Source organism: Mesoplodon bidens (genome assembly GCF_964165515.1).
Source record: "Mesoplodon bidens genome assembly, chromosome: 6".
Lineage (NCBI taxonomy): Eukaryota > Metazoa > Chordata > Mammalia > Artiodactyla > Ziphiidae > Mesoplodon > Mesoplodon bidens.
Genome location: NC_138162.1, coordinates 58,985,989 through 59,001,692, shown reverse-complemented (window position 1 = coordinate 59,001,692; position 15,704 = coordinate 58,985,989). Strand labels below are relative to the sequence as shown.

Here is a 15,704-nt window from a genome sequence, read left to right as displayed (position 1 = left end):
TTTATACAACTTGCTTACCCTGGCCTCCAGGTTATCCCAGGATTCTACTGTATGAACTTATTCATATAACGGTGGGTTATCCCCTGAACTGTGTGCTCTAAGAGGGCCAAGATCTGTCTTTTTTATACAGGGAGCTCTCCCATTCATTGTGGCCTGTCTACTCTACCCTCTTGAAGGGGAGGGGTCAACTATCACATTTCCAGATGATTTGGATGTATTTATAGTTAAGATACCTATAAATACATAAGTCAATTAAGAGAACTCAATTATAAATACATAATACATAAGTATAAATAAATCTTTACACTATTTAGCTCAATATTTGTTGAGCACCAATTAAGTACCAGGCACAGTGCAAAGAGCTGAGAAATCAGATAGTTAAGAGTCTGTATCTGCCCTCAAAATACCCTACTGATCAGGAGAAAAACACTTTAATATGAGAGAATAACAACTATAATCAAAATATAAACTGTTAATGGAGGGAGCACAAAGGAGGGAGGGATTCATTTAAATGGGGCAGATTATTTAGAAAAGTTTCAAAGAAAAGGTGAATGTTAACCAGGTCATAAAGGACCAAGGGTATTTCACTAGGACGTAAAATAGCAATGGAATGATCAGGGAACCGAAGATTGCTAATATTTTAGGATCACTAAAGTATAAGGGAGAGCAAAGAAAGATGAGGGCGGAAAGGACAGATTGAAGAAGTCTTAAAAGCAATGCTTAAAAAAAACTAGCTATTGTTAAAAGATGCTAGGGAACCAAACCCATTCTTTTGAAAACTGTTTTTTTTTTAAAAAGGGAAAGAATGTTTTACTTTTCCTAGACAAACTAACTGTTGGTTAAACAAAGGGTAGAAGAGGGAGAGTTTCTCTAGACAGGTGAGTTCTGGCTGATAAATGAAGAAAGAATGGTAGAATAAAAATACCACCAATTGACAACCCCTTATGAATTAGTGCATCTAGGCCCTGAGCATCAATGGGCACTAATGTCACAAAACAAGAGATAACCCCACCTTACAGGCCTCCTGATGAAAGCTAACAACTCCATCCATGAAATAGTCTTGCTCCCAAAACAAAACCTAACCTAAACCTGGCTACACCCCTAATTTACAGAAAATATACCACAAAGATACTATCAGCAAAGTCCAAACTGAAAAATTCTATAAGGCAAACAACCTTTTTTTTTTTTCTTGAACTTTTACATGAGAAAAGAGACAAGAGAGGACCTATAGATTAAAAAGGACTTAAAAGACATTGTTACAAATTGCAAGACGTGGACCTTTTTTGGATCCTCATTCAAACAAACCGTAAGAAAAGAAAATTTATGACGTTTTGATTCTACTGGAAATTTGCTCAGTGACTAGATATTTGTTGATATTAAGAATTATTAATTTGGACTTCCCTGGTGGTGCAGTGGTTAAGAATCCGCCTGCCAATGCAGGGGACATGGGTTTGAGCCTTGGTCCGGGAAGATCCCACATGCTGCAGAGCAACTAAGCCCGTGCGCCACAACTACTGAGCCTGCGCTCTACAGCCCGCGAGCCACAACTACTGAGCCTGCATGCCACAACTACTGAAGCCCGTGTACCTAGAGCCCGTGTTCCACAACAAGAGAAGCCACCGCAATAAGAAGCCCACGCACCACGACGAAGAGTAGCCCTTGCTCACCGCAACTAGAGAAAAACCCATGCACAGCAATGAAGACCCAACGCAGCCAAAAATAAGTAAATTAATTGATTAATTTTTTAAAAAAGAATTATTAATTTGTTCAGATGTGATAGTGATGTTTTAGTTATGTTTTTTAAAAGTTCTTATTTTTTAGAGATTCATATTGAAATATCTATGAATGAATTAATATGACATCTAGGATTTTATTAAAAATTATACTGGGGGAAGGGTAGATGGCACAGTTGAAACAAGAATGGTCATCAGTTAATAATTGTTGAAGCTGAGTGATGAATGAATGGGAGGCTCGTGATACTATCCTGCATATTTTGTGTATATTTGAAATTCTCCATAATAGAAGACTACAAAAAGAAAGGAGAGAATTTAGTGTTTAGCCCACATAGGATCTAAGATTTTCAAACAAGGAGATGTTGTTTAAAAACAGCAGTATTAAAGATATTTTGAAAATGACCCATAATACCATTTTAACAAGTTGTTTTACATCCTTTTGCATGTTTCCTTCCAGAATTTGTCTGTGTTATAGCTAGCTATATAGAGAAGGGTCTGAGAAAGGAAAGAGACAGGAGACAGGTAAGCAGTGATTATCCAGGGAAAGATTATATAGTAGAAAAGAAAGAAACTGGCAATGGCAGCTTCAGGTTGGTAGAGGAAGATCAGCTGATAAAGGAGACTCGCAGAGAATGGTTAGAGGGATCAGGGTAGGTATAACAGGGCCAAGGAATAGAATGGAAAAGCAAGTCAAAGATGACGGAACATTAAATCCAATGCTTAGATGTTTTCTACATAAGGATCTGGAAAGCACTGGTGACCTTTTCCCAGTGGTAGTTTTAAGGATAGTTTCCAAGAGGAAAAGCCAGACCACAACGGGTTGAGAAGTAAGCTTTTGAGATGTCTGTCAGTGAAGGAAAGGAAGTGAAGGGATTATAGCCTGAAGAGCATCAGGGTTAACTGGAGAGTTGAAGGCAGTGTGAGAGGCTGGCTGTTTAGTATGAGGGATGTCTCAGTAAGCCTCAGAGGGATGCCTCTCTTGTAGAGAGACTAAGGGGAACACAGCACACAGAGGCAGATACTGAAGACACTGGAGCGTAGGAGAGAGCAGGAGTCAAGTTTCATCTGTTAAGAATATCAACTTGTCCAAGTGAAGACTTCATTTATACTGGAGGTTTTTAAAGCTCTTTCCATGATTTTATTATTAAACAATATTAAGATCTTTGATTTGCCAGATATGTAAATGTGTCATTTTCTGTTTTGTCTAGTGATTTATTTTTCTCCTGAAATATACCAAGCCATGATTATTCTGGTTGGTATTTTCCCAAAGACAATCAAGGATGACCAGGGAACAAGTCTATCAAATTTTTCACCAATTAATCTCTGTAATATCCCCTGAGATTAACACCCTACCCTCACTGAGACATGGCATGAGGCTTTTCAGGGGGATTCTGCTGAGGATGTGAAATGTAAGGTCCATTGATTCAACAAGGGGACACAGAGTGAGATGCAGGGCCAAGAGGTCTTATGTCTAATGGGCATAAACCACTCATTAGGAAGCAGTTTATTTAACATGTTCAAGTGGAGGAGAGTTTGGGGAAGGGAGGACAGGACGTAAGAAGGATTATAAACTGTTCCAACTGGAAATGACAATGGCACATCAACTAGGGACCTGCCTCCTAGGGCCTTTTTGGGGAGCAATGAGAGCAGGGGCAGGTTTTTGGGGGGGCAATGATCTTGGGCAGGTCATGAAACTTGGCCTCAGGTTCTGCTCTGCAAAATACAAGTTGTTAAAGGAAATTTCTGAAGTCTTCCTGCTTTTAAAAATCCTATAATTTTCTAAATTGTGAAGTAAATGCTGTATTAAAAATAGATGTTCATGGTTTCCAAATTGGGTCTTAAATCTTTAAAAGAGTACATAGTAAGCTGTGGAAGATTTTCTAAAGAGAAAAGAGAGACAACAGACCTATTAACATGATGAGGATAAAAAGATGGGCAACATGGGACACACGACCTCTCTCCTTCAAACCCTAGTTTTGGGGGAGGGATTTATGAGACTCACTAGTTTTATTACACAACCCAAGGAGGACTGTGCATGGCTTATCTTTAAAAGCAGGGAGGGGACTTGTTGCATGTCTCTGAAAGTGGCTGGACCATGAAGGCAGGCTTGGTAAGCAAGAATAAGGCATGACTCTCACCTAAGATTATTGAATAACCTAGCACTTTAAAATAACCCGTCACAAAGATCAACAACAAGTCTGATGTTCACCTTTAATTAAAACAATCCTGGAAAATAACGAGAAAGAGGAGGAAACCTGAAAGTAGAGTGAACACTTTATAATCCTGAAAATGTGTCAGGTCACCTCGAGTAGAATTTGTCAGATCCTAAACATTTTACACCAGGGTGTACTTCCAGCAAGACTTTGCTTTGATTCCTAATACAATCTAAGGTGAGGCTGAGTGGAAAATGACATTTTAAAAACACGTGCTGGAGTAAAAACTACACTGTGGCCGTGGATTATAAATCACTAAATTCCTAGATTGTAGCTTTGCCTCTTCATCTTTACAAGAACACCTACCAATATCGGATCCTCATAGAATACAATTCATAAATTACCAAGTAAAAAGGTTAAGTCTTTGTCTATGACATAATTAATATTTTTGCATGAATTAATACCTGAGTGGCAGTTTGCATCAATAATCTCATCATTATTGTTAAAATCCACATTTTACAGTTAACCGCTAGTAAGCTGATCCTGTCTCGTCTTTTGATTCCAAGTGTAGGCTCTAGGGCCGTGCCTCCTGGACCACCTCTCCTGGGCCCAGGAAGAGAAGAGAATTTATTAGCCAGGAATGGCTATGTTCCAGGACCAGGGAGCCCCTATGCTCCTTCTTTATATCTTCCATGAGTACAGCCTTAAGATGATGCAGTATAGTAGATGGGGGCTCTCACAGTCACACTGGCCGTGTCCTAGCCTCTGGTATAAGGCGTATGAAAAAACGTAGAAGTCAATAAACTGGTAAATAAGTGCCCCTGGATAGGCTCTAAGGTACCACCACCTCTCAAAACTTTCTGCGATTCTGCTGCTTAGAACATTATATAAAGCATGAGTTGATCAGGACTGTGGAAATCAAAGCCAGGTCTCCCTGCACCCATTATTCATAGCCAAGAACCCAAGTACTCTGGCTACTACATCTTCTTTCTTTTTTTTTTTTTTTTTGCGGTACGCGGGCCTCTCACTGTTGTGGCCTCTCCCATTGCGGAGCACAGGCTCCGGACGTGCAGACCCAGCGGCCACGGCTCACGGACCCAGCCGCTCCGCGGCATGTGGGATCCTCCCGGACCGGGGCACGAACCCATGTCCCCTGCATCGGCAGGCGGGCTCTCAACCACTGCACCACCAGGGAAGCCCAACATCTTATTTCTTATTCTCCCCCTTTCACTGAACTATGGTAACGTTATCAGAGGACCAGAGGTAGGCAGAAGGTCGGAGAGTTAACGCTGCTAATTCGATTTTTTTCTTGAAGAGGTTTAATCAGTCCCACAGTGGTTATAATTTGATGCAATTTCTCTCTCAACAAGGTTTAACCCATGGTACTGTACGAAAAAGCATGGGCTTTGGCGTGGGTCAGACCTGGATTCAAATTCTAGCCCTGCTGCTTTCTATCTCACACAATGTATGGATGAAGTAAGAGGTTACAGAGTGAAAGTGTCCAGGACACACCTCCCATGAAGTACAGTTCAATAAGGTTTCCTTCATTCCTGACAAGGAATTCCAAACTGGAATTTATCCAGTTGGATAAATTCACTTGCAGGGATTCGTGTATAAGAGTTCTCTTCATTTTCAGTAAGGACAACACAGACTTGTCTACATTTGTCATCAGTGGTGTTTTTTTTTTTTTTCTCAAGTTGTTTCCTCCAATCAGGAATGCCTTCTCCTACCCACCTACCTCTCATCTCCACTAATTCATGTTCCCCTTCCTTCAAAGCTGAGCCTAAATTCTAATTTTGTACCATCTGTACTACCTAATACAGGGTTTATATAGAGGAGTACACAAACATTTTCCAATGTTATTAAACAAGACTACAGGAATTAAAGAATATTAAAAACAAGTAAACATGTTTAGAAGGAAATGTTTGTCCTTACTCAAAGTAACATGACAGTGTTATCATATTTAAAGCAAAAATAGAAGGTCAGAAACTAAAGCAAGGGCCAACAATTTAGTTTTCAGAAAAACAGTACTGTGATTCTAAACACCGAGGTCCCAAACCAGGGCACTCTAGTAATTTCCTTATTTATTTACGTAAGTAACATCTGAGGACCCCATAAATACATTTTCTTCCCATGACCAAGTAAGGCAAGGAGATTTTCTTTTCTCTGTGTCACCGACTGAAAATTTCTCCCTATCCCAGTCCTCACACATCCCCATCCCCCATGTCTTCAGAATTCAAAGGCAAAAGTCTGCTTCTCTCCACACACTTTAGTAAATGCTTTTCCATTTTCTTTCGCCTAGTGGAAGGATCTTTGACTTTATCTGGGAACATCTCACTGTGCAGCCACCTCTAGTGACCTAAAGAAGCCTCTTAGGGGTAATTTTTCTTTGTGGACCTTGACGCTGCCTTGAAAGTTTACAGTCATAAATTGTTACCCGCTGAGAACAATTTCTCAAACTTGGTTAAATAATTACATAGACACCAAAAGAAAACCACCCTCTACTAATCCATTGCATATCTTATCTCCTAATTCAAAGAAAGCACACCCGTTATTTTGAATACCTTAGAGACATTATAAAATGAAATTACAAAATGGAACTAGAAGATTCAATAAGAAGGAATCTTCAAACTGGAGGACAGCATTTGTTATTTGGTGGCACCTTCTGGGAAAGCTTGATATTACAGCTCAGCTCTGTTAAACATAAATTCTCACACAAAAGCAACTGGGGAAAATTCTGAGAGCGGGGAGATAGTGCTGATGATACATTATAATAATGTTAAAATTCAGAACTATGAGGGTCTGTTTTATTTTCAGCAAATATATGTAAGAAGTGAGAGGTTCCTGGATGTTTCATAGCACGTCCCTCAGTTCTGAATATGTATGCCAAATCCACCTCTGAGGACAACCTGTCACCTCCTGAAGGCTGTTGGTAGAGCCCAAACCAATAGACATGTCAAAGAAACAGAATTCAAAAATGGAACAAGAAATACGATATCAAAGGCTTTCATCAAAACAAAACAAAACAAAAAAGGGACTTCCCTGGCAGTCCAGTGGTTAATAAGACTCCACACTTCCACTGCAGGGGACACGGGTTCGATCCCTGGTCATGGAACTAAGATCCCACATGCTGCTCAGTGTGGCCAAAAAACAAACAAATAAGGCTTTCATAGCAGTGATGCCAATTTCATGAAGAACATCTCTGCAATTATAATATTGGGAATTCCTGGGAAAATAAGATTTGCTTCACCCCCAAGTTTCTTAACCTTTGAGACTCAGTTTCCTCATCTATAAAATGGGGCTAATAAGAGTCTATTTCACAGATTGTTTTAAGAGTTAAATGAGTTAAAACAAGTGAAGTACTTAGAAGGGTGACTAGCACATAGAAAGCACCGAAGGAAAGTTTAGCTACAAATATCAGGCATCCCAATGACATGGTAAAGCGAATCCTGCAAAGACCATGTTGAGTCACATCTTTGTGTCTAAAGATGACAGATAGGACAATGACATAAAGATCATGGGCCTTAGAGTAAGAAACAAGAATGCACTGAATAGGCAATGCAGCTTCCTTGAAGGAGGCTCGTGGAATTTACCGGGAGAGAGATAAAATTCAATACAAGCAAGTGAAAATGCCGAGTGTTGGCAATTATTGATGACAACCAACTCTTCAATGATAGGTCCCCCTGTCTGTTCATGACCCTCAGCTACCTAAGGGCTTCTAAGGAATTATTTAACTTAAAAACTGAAAAACCATTTGGGCTTAGTATGGCACCCAAACAAGGAAGAGAAAGAGCCTCTAATGTAGTTTTTTTAAAAAATCTCCCTTTTAATTGCTTCCAATCTTTTTTGGAACAAGTGAGGAATGTGGCTGAATAAATAATCAGTTGATTGACTAGGCTGCACCCTCCTCCATCTGATCACATCTAGAACAGACAACAAACAACCAAGCATTAGGAACAGGTCAGGTGAAATACCTCCATGTATCCAACAAAGGTAACTTTCTGCCAATTACGTTAATGAATGTTCCACACTGGGTTGCATCTACCAGAGGAGAATTGCACCCCTTCAGGTATGTTTACTTCCAGTTATAAAATGCAGAGAACAGGAGTCCAGAACGAGAGCCCCCAACCCCCTGCTCCCGCCAGAGGGTCAGGGCAGCTCTTTAATGAAGGGCCTCTCTAGCTGCTCACTCACCATTCCTACAGACTTCATAGCTCTTGCATGTGCTGGAATTACAAGTCATTACAAAACCACTTTGAAAGCACAATAAGGACCTTCTTCTCTGACTGTGACAACCTTCCATCACATAAAAACCTGAGGACAGTGTTTCAACAGCAGGACATTTACTGCCAGCTCCAGACAGTGTAGGCACGGCAAGGCACAGGGTGGGGCTGGAGGAAATGCGGCACCACAAAAGGAGGGAAGTTTCTTTTTTCTTCTCCTTCCTTTTTTTTCTTTTCCAAAGAAACTTCTGCTAAGGTGGTTTGCAGTCTTTACCCTGTATCTGAACCACCACCCACCCTTGGGAAAACCCACTCCATTTGATGAGATTTCATCTTTCTCAAGATTTTATCCAGGAAAACAGTTTGGTAAGCCAAACTATCAAGACACTGATTACAATTTCATTTCTCACACTTCAGGTTGAAGTGGGTAACATTTTACCAAATGTAGTCTGACCATTTACAAGGAAAGATAATTAAAACTTTTAACTTCTGCACTTTTAAATTACAATTAAATCTCTATAAAGCAAGGTGAAAAAAAAGTGAAGGCAACGATAAGGAAATTACTACCATAACCAAATCTAATCATACATGGTTATTTCAATTTTCTTTTACTGTTTTTCCCCCTTCTCTGCTATGAATACTAAACTTCCTCATATCACAAAACAAGATCATCTCAATACACTTCTCTTTAGAAGGAGAGTTACATGAGAAACAAAAACTAGGGAATTACAGGAAGGGTAAAGGATGTTTGTTTTTTTATTCTCGATTAAAGTTTAAACAGGTTAATGCAAAACACAATTACAAACTTTTAGTTGACCCAGATACACTCAGAGCCTCACCCTTTCTAGCTGCTAGTTAGCGCCGGTGACTAGTAAGAACAGCCACTTGCCATAAGTGACCATTATGGCCACAAAAAGATGAATTCCTCAACCAAGAACAGCTTTGCTCTAATGGAATTACCTAAGTTCTTGAATGCAAAATAGTCTTAATGCTAACATTTACATACATAACAAAAACAGGCCCTTATCATGTTTTCAGTCTCTGCTAAACCCTCACCCACTATAAAACAGTCCTTCTGCCTCACTCCCCGCCCTCCCCGCTGCCTCCTCCCGAATTCTTCTGTAAAGGAAAATTACTGATGGACTTTCATGTGACAATATTAGAGTTCTTTATAAAATGAGAAACATCTCAGGAATTTCAAATCCTATTTAAAAATTACTCTTTCAGTCATATTAATATTAATCCAAAGATAAAAGAAGATATCCTAAGAAATGATTTAATAGTAACAGCAATAAAAAAAAAATCTAGGGCTTCCCTGGTGGCGCAGTGGTTGAGAGTCCGCCTGCCGATGCAGGGGACACGGGTTCGTGCCCTGGTCCGGGAAGATCCCACATGCCGCGGAGCGGCTCTGCCCGTGAGCCATGGCCGCTGAACCTGCACGTCCGGAGCCTGTGCTCCGCAACGGGAGAGGCCACAGCAGTGGGAGGCCCACGTACTGCAAAAAAAACCAAAAAACAACAACAACAACAACAACAAAAATCTACCAAGTGCCTACCAATGCAGTACTAGGTAAGTCCTTGTCCTTTATCTCATTTAATTTAAAAAGCTAAAAGATCCTGGGAAATGGCTTAACTATTGATTTAAACTGAGATGCTGGGACTTCCCTGGTGGTGCAATAGTTAAGAATCCACCTGCCAATGCAGGGGACACAGGTTCCATCCCTGGTCCGGGAAGATCCCACATGCCACGGAGCAACTAAGCCCATGCGCCACACCTACTGAGCTCACACGCCTCAACTAGAGCCTGTGTGTGCTGCAAACTACAGAGCCCATGCGGTCTGGACCCTGTGCGCCACAACTACAGAGAGAAAACCTGCACACCACAAAGCCCGAGTGCTGCAATGAAGAGACTGAGCACCATAAGGAAAGATCCTGCACGCCTCAACGAAGATCCTGTGTGCTGCAACTAAGAGCTGATGCAGCCCAAAATAAATATAAATAAATAAGTAAATAATAAGTAAATCTTAAAAAAAAAAAAACTCTTTCAAAGCTATAGGTTATAAAGACTGCCAGAAGCCAAATCACATAACAAACGGCTCACAACATTTTTTGTTTTAATTTATTTTTGTCTGCATTGGGTTTTGTTGCTGCCCGCGTGCTTTCTCTGGTGTGGTGAGCAGGGGCTACTCTTCCTTGTGGTGCACAGGTTTCTCATTGCGGTGGCTTCTCTTGTTGCAGAGCATGGGCCCTAGACCCCACGGGCTTCAGTAGTTGTGGCGCGCAGGCTCAGCAGTTGTGGTGCGCGGGCTCAGCAGTTGTGGCGCACGCGGGCTCAGCAGTTGTGGCTCGCGGGCTCTAGAGCACAGGCTCAGTAGTTGTGGTGCACAGGCTTAGTTGCTCCACGTCATGTGGGATCTTCCCGGACTAGGGCTCGAACCCATGTCCCCTGAATTGGCAGGCGGGTTCTTAACCACTGCGCCACCAGGGAAGTCCCTCATAACATTTTTGATTAGTATGTTAAGTGATTTACCCAGATTGACTATTTTCACAATAATCCTACAAAGTAAAGGCTATTATGATCTCTATTTCACAAAAAAAGAAACTAAGAAATATAGAAGGTCAAATCGTTTAACTAAGATCAATGGTGGAGCTGGGATTCAAAACACAGCCTGTCTGACACCAGAGTGCATACTCCTAATTATTTGATTACTTTATTACCTACCTACCTACATACTCATCAACAAATAAGTGATTCCTCAAAAATCATGCAGGCATATAAACCATGGATGCACCACTTCTTTTTTCTCTACTCACATACAAAGTATATAAAAATCACAACTGAGAAGAACTATAAGGATCAACAATCTAAGCTTCCCAATCCATCTTAATAGCACTGACTTTTATTTTTATATAAAACCTGAATCTAACTTAATTATGGAAAAGCTTCTTTAAAAAGTTCTTCCTTTTAATCGTAACTAACCTGTACCAAGGCAAGATATTTTCTTTACAAACATACCAGGTGAATAACCTTTTTTCCCTGGTCCTTCCCAATTCTTCACACTCGTCCAATTTCTTTTTGTGACCTCTTTCTGTTTCCAAAGTCCATGATCTCTGCCTGCTGTGTCTAAAATTACCCTCTACCCCGCCCTCCACAAATGAACATAAATCTGGCTCATATTCAAATAATGAAGCTGTAAAGGTCCTTCGACAGATCAGGTCATCTGATCCTACTTACTCAGATGAAGACACACTCACCACCAGGACAATGTGAATGGTGCCCCCTGAAGGTGGGCCTGTCCCAAGCTGTCCAATCAGTTCCTCGCCAAGGGAGACTACGGGGTGCTTAGTTCTCTCCATTACAATTGCTTCCTGCTCCTTCGGTCTTAACCCCAGGAGGGACACCAAGTAGGAGAAAGGCCAAACACAGGCTACCTTTACCCCTGGAGAAAGGGAATTTCAGCCCTCCTCTATCCTCCTTTGTTCATAGAAAGTCTTTTGGGCGCTGGATTACTTGGAACCACTTCTGTCAATTCTCTTCTGTTCTACCGCCTATATTTAGAAGATTAAACCAAAGCAGCAACAATAAAAGCATTACTACCAGAAAACTAATAAGGAAAGTATAGTTGTTGGGTTTTATACCCAAATAATACCCAAGAGTCTTTAGAGGCTTTCTCAGTAACGATATGCAAACCACATTACAAAAACTCCTGTTATGGTCACTGGATAGGTGGCTCTGACACGTCATGAATCATCTTGAAAATTTGCTACCTACTGTATGGAATTACAATTCTCACTCTTCATTCCAGAAGATTTTGCAAGGTATTGCTTTGGATAAACCTATCAAGTTGAACATGATGTTTAGGAAAAGTCATACCTTATAAATCATATATAAAAGGGAGGGAGCAAGGGGCAAACAAAAATAAGAATACACAGAATGAGCTAAAGAGGAAGATCACCTGTGATAATTTCCTGTAGAAAGTGCATTCAATAGTGCTTTATGAATGCTATTTGGTCTTCTCACAAATCAGCCAACATTCAAGAAAGGTGTCTTTCAAAATTTTGATGATGACCTACCATAAGAAATACACACAGCTTCTGAAATAAAATTTTCACAAACCATTACTTACCCATACTAGTTACAATGTATTCTGATTTTCTTTTTTAATCCTGGTGATGACATGCTAAATTGATTTCATGGCTCACTAGTAAATCACAAACCACAATTTGAAAACCTCGGTCCTAGAAGAACTGCAACACGACAGAATATGGAGAGACAAAATTGCTAAACTTGACAATCTTGATAGACTAGTCACACCCCAATAGCATCAATGAACATTTCAGAGTGATTTGAAATAAAAAGTCAAACATACGAAAAACGTTCCAAGGAACATCTACATTAAGAGCAAGTTGTGAATTAAGAGGAGGGGTACAAAGCAAAGAAGGAAAAATAAATGCTTGAGATACTAGGACAAACCCGTTAGGCTTTCGTCTCCATTTCACAAACTATCACTCTAAGGCCTTTACCAAACACTGGAATGAATTACTCCATCTCCAGTATTTTACATGCTACTCTGTCTCTAATCTGAATTAAAATTTTGAGATTAGCTATAGAGAGTAGAGGGGGGGAAGGAGGTGGTCTCTGGATGACTAGGGATCGGTACTGATGCCATGTCCTAATCCTGGCTGCCTTCCTACCCAGAATGGTGCAAATGGAGAAGAGAGAATCTGCTAAGGTCTCCTAGCCATTTGCCAGCATTTGAATTAGGAACTTTTGTGGAGCCTCGCTATGGGAAAGAAAGAGAAGTATTCTAAAGTGGCCAGCAATTTTTAGCCAGACATCTTCCTTGACCGTTGTCTAGAAATACTGACAACTGAAATTAAAGAGATTACTGGGACTGATCATGACTGATAAGTAACAGCAGAAGGCCAAAGCTAGAGAAAAAAGGGAAGTGAGGAGGAGATAACTTCATGGTAAATAATGTTCATTCTCCAGAAATAGAATGGAATACTTGAATTACTAACAGTTCTGTCACTAGAAGTGTAGGATTTCTTACATTGGTAGGAGGTTAGAATAGGTAACCTGAAATTCCCTTCCAACTCTGAGAAATAGTAATTATAAGTTTAAATCTCGGGATTTCCCTGGTGGCACAGTGGTTAAGAATCCGCCTGCCAATGCAGGGGACATGGGTTTGAGGCCCGGTCCGGGAAGATCCCACATGCCGCAGAGCAACTAAGCCCATGCGTCACAACTACTGAGCCTGAGCTCTAGAGCCCGCGTGCCACAACTACTGAAGCCCATGGGCCTAGAGCCCGTGCTCCGCAACAAGAGAAGCCACCGCAATGAGAAGCCCGCGCACCGCAACTAAGAGTAGCCCCTGCTCGCTGCAACTATAGAAAGTCCGCGCACGGCAACGAAGACCCAATGCAAGCCAAAAAAAAAAAAGTTTAAGTCTCAACATCAAATAATATTTTGGGGAATTATCAGATGGCCAAATGTTCTTTTAGGAACCCAGAAAAGATAATCCTACCCGTTAGCAAACCTTGTAATGAAGATATATACCCTGCCCCTTCCAAATCAGTGGCTATACAAATGGGGGAAAAAACTAAATATTTCATTTCCAAAATACCACTACTTGGTTTCATGACACATATAAACATCAAAATGTATCAAATCACACATTTTAAATATACAGTATATTGTTATATCAGTTTTGCCTTGATAAAAGTATTGAAAAATACTATCACCAGTTTTCAATCTATGTAAACAAATTACTTCATTACACTGATCAAAAAGATCAACACTGTAGCTACACCCTAATATTTTCTGTTTCTTTTTAAAATTTACTTTGGTGTATTCTACTTTCATTGCATTCTTCTCACTTTCCTGGAAAGCATAGTAACTAAGCTCTGATAAGCATCTAGATTTTTCTAATGCTATTCAAATGACCCATTATTATACTCTGGGACATATCTTTCCTTTAACAACTTAAATCATAGCCTACAAGTCTGCAGATTCCTTAATGATTTCATTTCCTTCTTTCCATTAGTTAAGGAAATTCATTTCTAGGCCATGTCTGCTTCCATGCTACCATTTTCTGGTGCAACTGTCATTCTCCTGCCTCTGTCTTTATGCTGAAGCTATCGGAAATAAAATTGGAAAACTAATAAGGGAAAGGAGGAAAACCAGCCAGACTACTCACATCAGATTTAGAGGACATATTCTCCTCCACGTCGGAATCATTGGGATCCACAATATCATCAAATGGCGGTAAAGTTGATTTCTTCTTCTCTGACGTCTCACTTTCAATTTTGACCTTTCCCATCTTGCCATGAGATTTATCTTTTATCTGTTTTTTATCAGCAGAACAAGTGAGTATCAGTGGTGGCGCATTAGAAAAACTTTTAAATAAAGCCTCTGAGCTACTCTTTTTCCTTTTTTTGGCTGAGAGTTCTTCAGAATCTGAAATGGGGGGTCTTTTACTAGGAGCCTTCTTATCTTGCTGTCCACTGGTGATCGTGAGTAAGTTACTATCTGGTTTTGGCTCTTTCGACATGGGTTTCGGTTCCTTGAAGGCCATCTTAGGAACGATTTTTTCTTCTTTCAGTGGTTTATTTTCTTTGGGTTTCTTAGAGGATTCTTTGGAAGATTTGTTGTGATCCCTGGAAGGTTCTTTGAAGGCACTTTTATGTTCTCTGGAGTCTTTAGAAGGTTTTTCCTTGTGCTCCTTCGTTAATTTGTGAGGCTTGGAAAAACTGCTGCTGCTGCTACTGCTGCTACTGCTGCTGCTGCTGCTGCTGCTGCTACTGCTGCTGCTGCTGCTGCTGCTGCTACTGCTGCTGCTGCTGCTGCTACAACTGCTGCTGCTGCTGCTGCCGCTGGGATGGATACTCCTGTTGGGGTCCTGCGGAAAGGCAAGGAGAAAATCAAACTCTCAAAACGGAACGTCCATGAAGACTAAGAGCCAGTCTCCTTGTACTACAGCTCCTCAAAAGGATCCTCCGTTGACTGCTCCCAAATGCATCGGAATAGAACCCGACAACCTCAATAGAACGGGTGGGAGCAGGGTGTGCGAGCAACAGTGCATGTGGGCTACCATGATGGAGGAATTGAATGAGGCAAGCTGTTCTCTTAATCATGACAAGCATGGAGTTCTAACCATTTCAAGTCAACAAATGTTCACTACACACTTGTCCCAGGAGAGACAAAGCTGGATAACACATGGCTCCTACTCTCAGTACCTATGACACATCTATGATTCATGGTTATTGTAGGAGCCACCTATCACAACAAAAGGAAGAGAGGAAATTAATTCTGTTGGGGGAGGCAGAGAAGAATAATTCAGAGATTTATGGAGAATTAACACCTCAACGAGGTCCTCAAGAGAAGCAGGTGATTACCAGAAAGGCAAGAATGAAAAGGTACTAGCTCATTCTAGTCCCATGGAGACCAGGGACTAGAATGAACTAAAACAATGAGGGATCAAAGCACAGCTTATATTTAGGGAGCAGCATCCAACGACAGCAAAGATTGAGAAGGAGGTAGAAAAACAGGCCAGAGTCACGTAGTGAGGCCAGATAATATTAAATTTTAAATGA

General features: G+C 40.7%; 1 protein-coding gene across 3 annotated transcripts in view; it reads right to left on the bottom strand.

Moving 5' to 3' along the window:
• MLLT3 (MLLT3 super elongation complex subunit) overlaps window positions 1-15,704 on the bottom strand; it is a 253,030-nt gene that overhangs the window by 51,599 nt on the left and 185,727 nt on the right. For all 3 annotated transcript variants that reach the window (XM_081236798.1, XM_081236800.1, XM_081236799.1), the window contains exon 5: window positions 14,309-15,010. In XM_081236798.1, coding sequence (XP_081092924.1) covers window positions 14,309-15,010 — 702 coding nt within the window. The remainder of the gene's footprint in view (window positions 1-14,308; window positions 15,011-15,704) is intronic.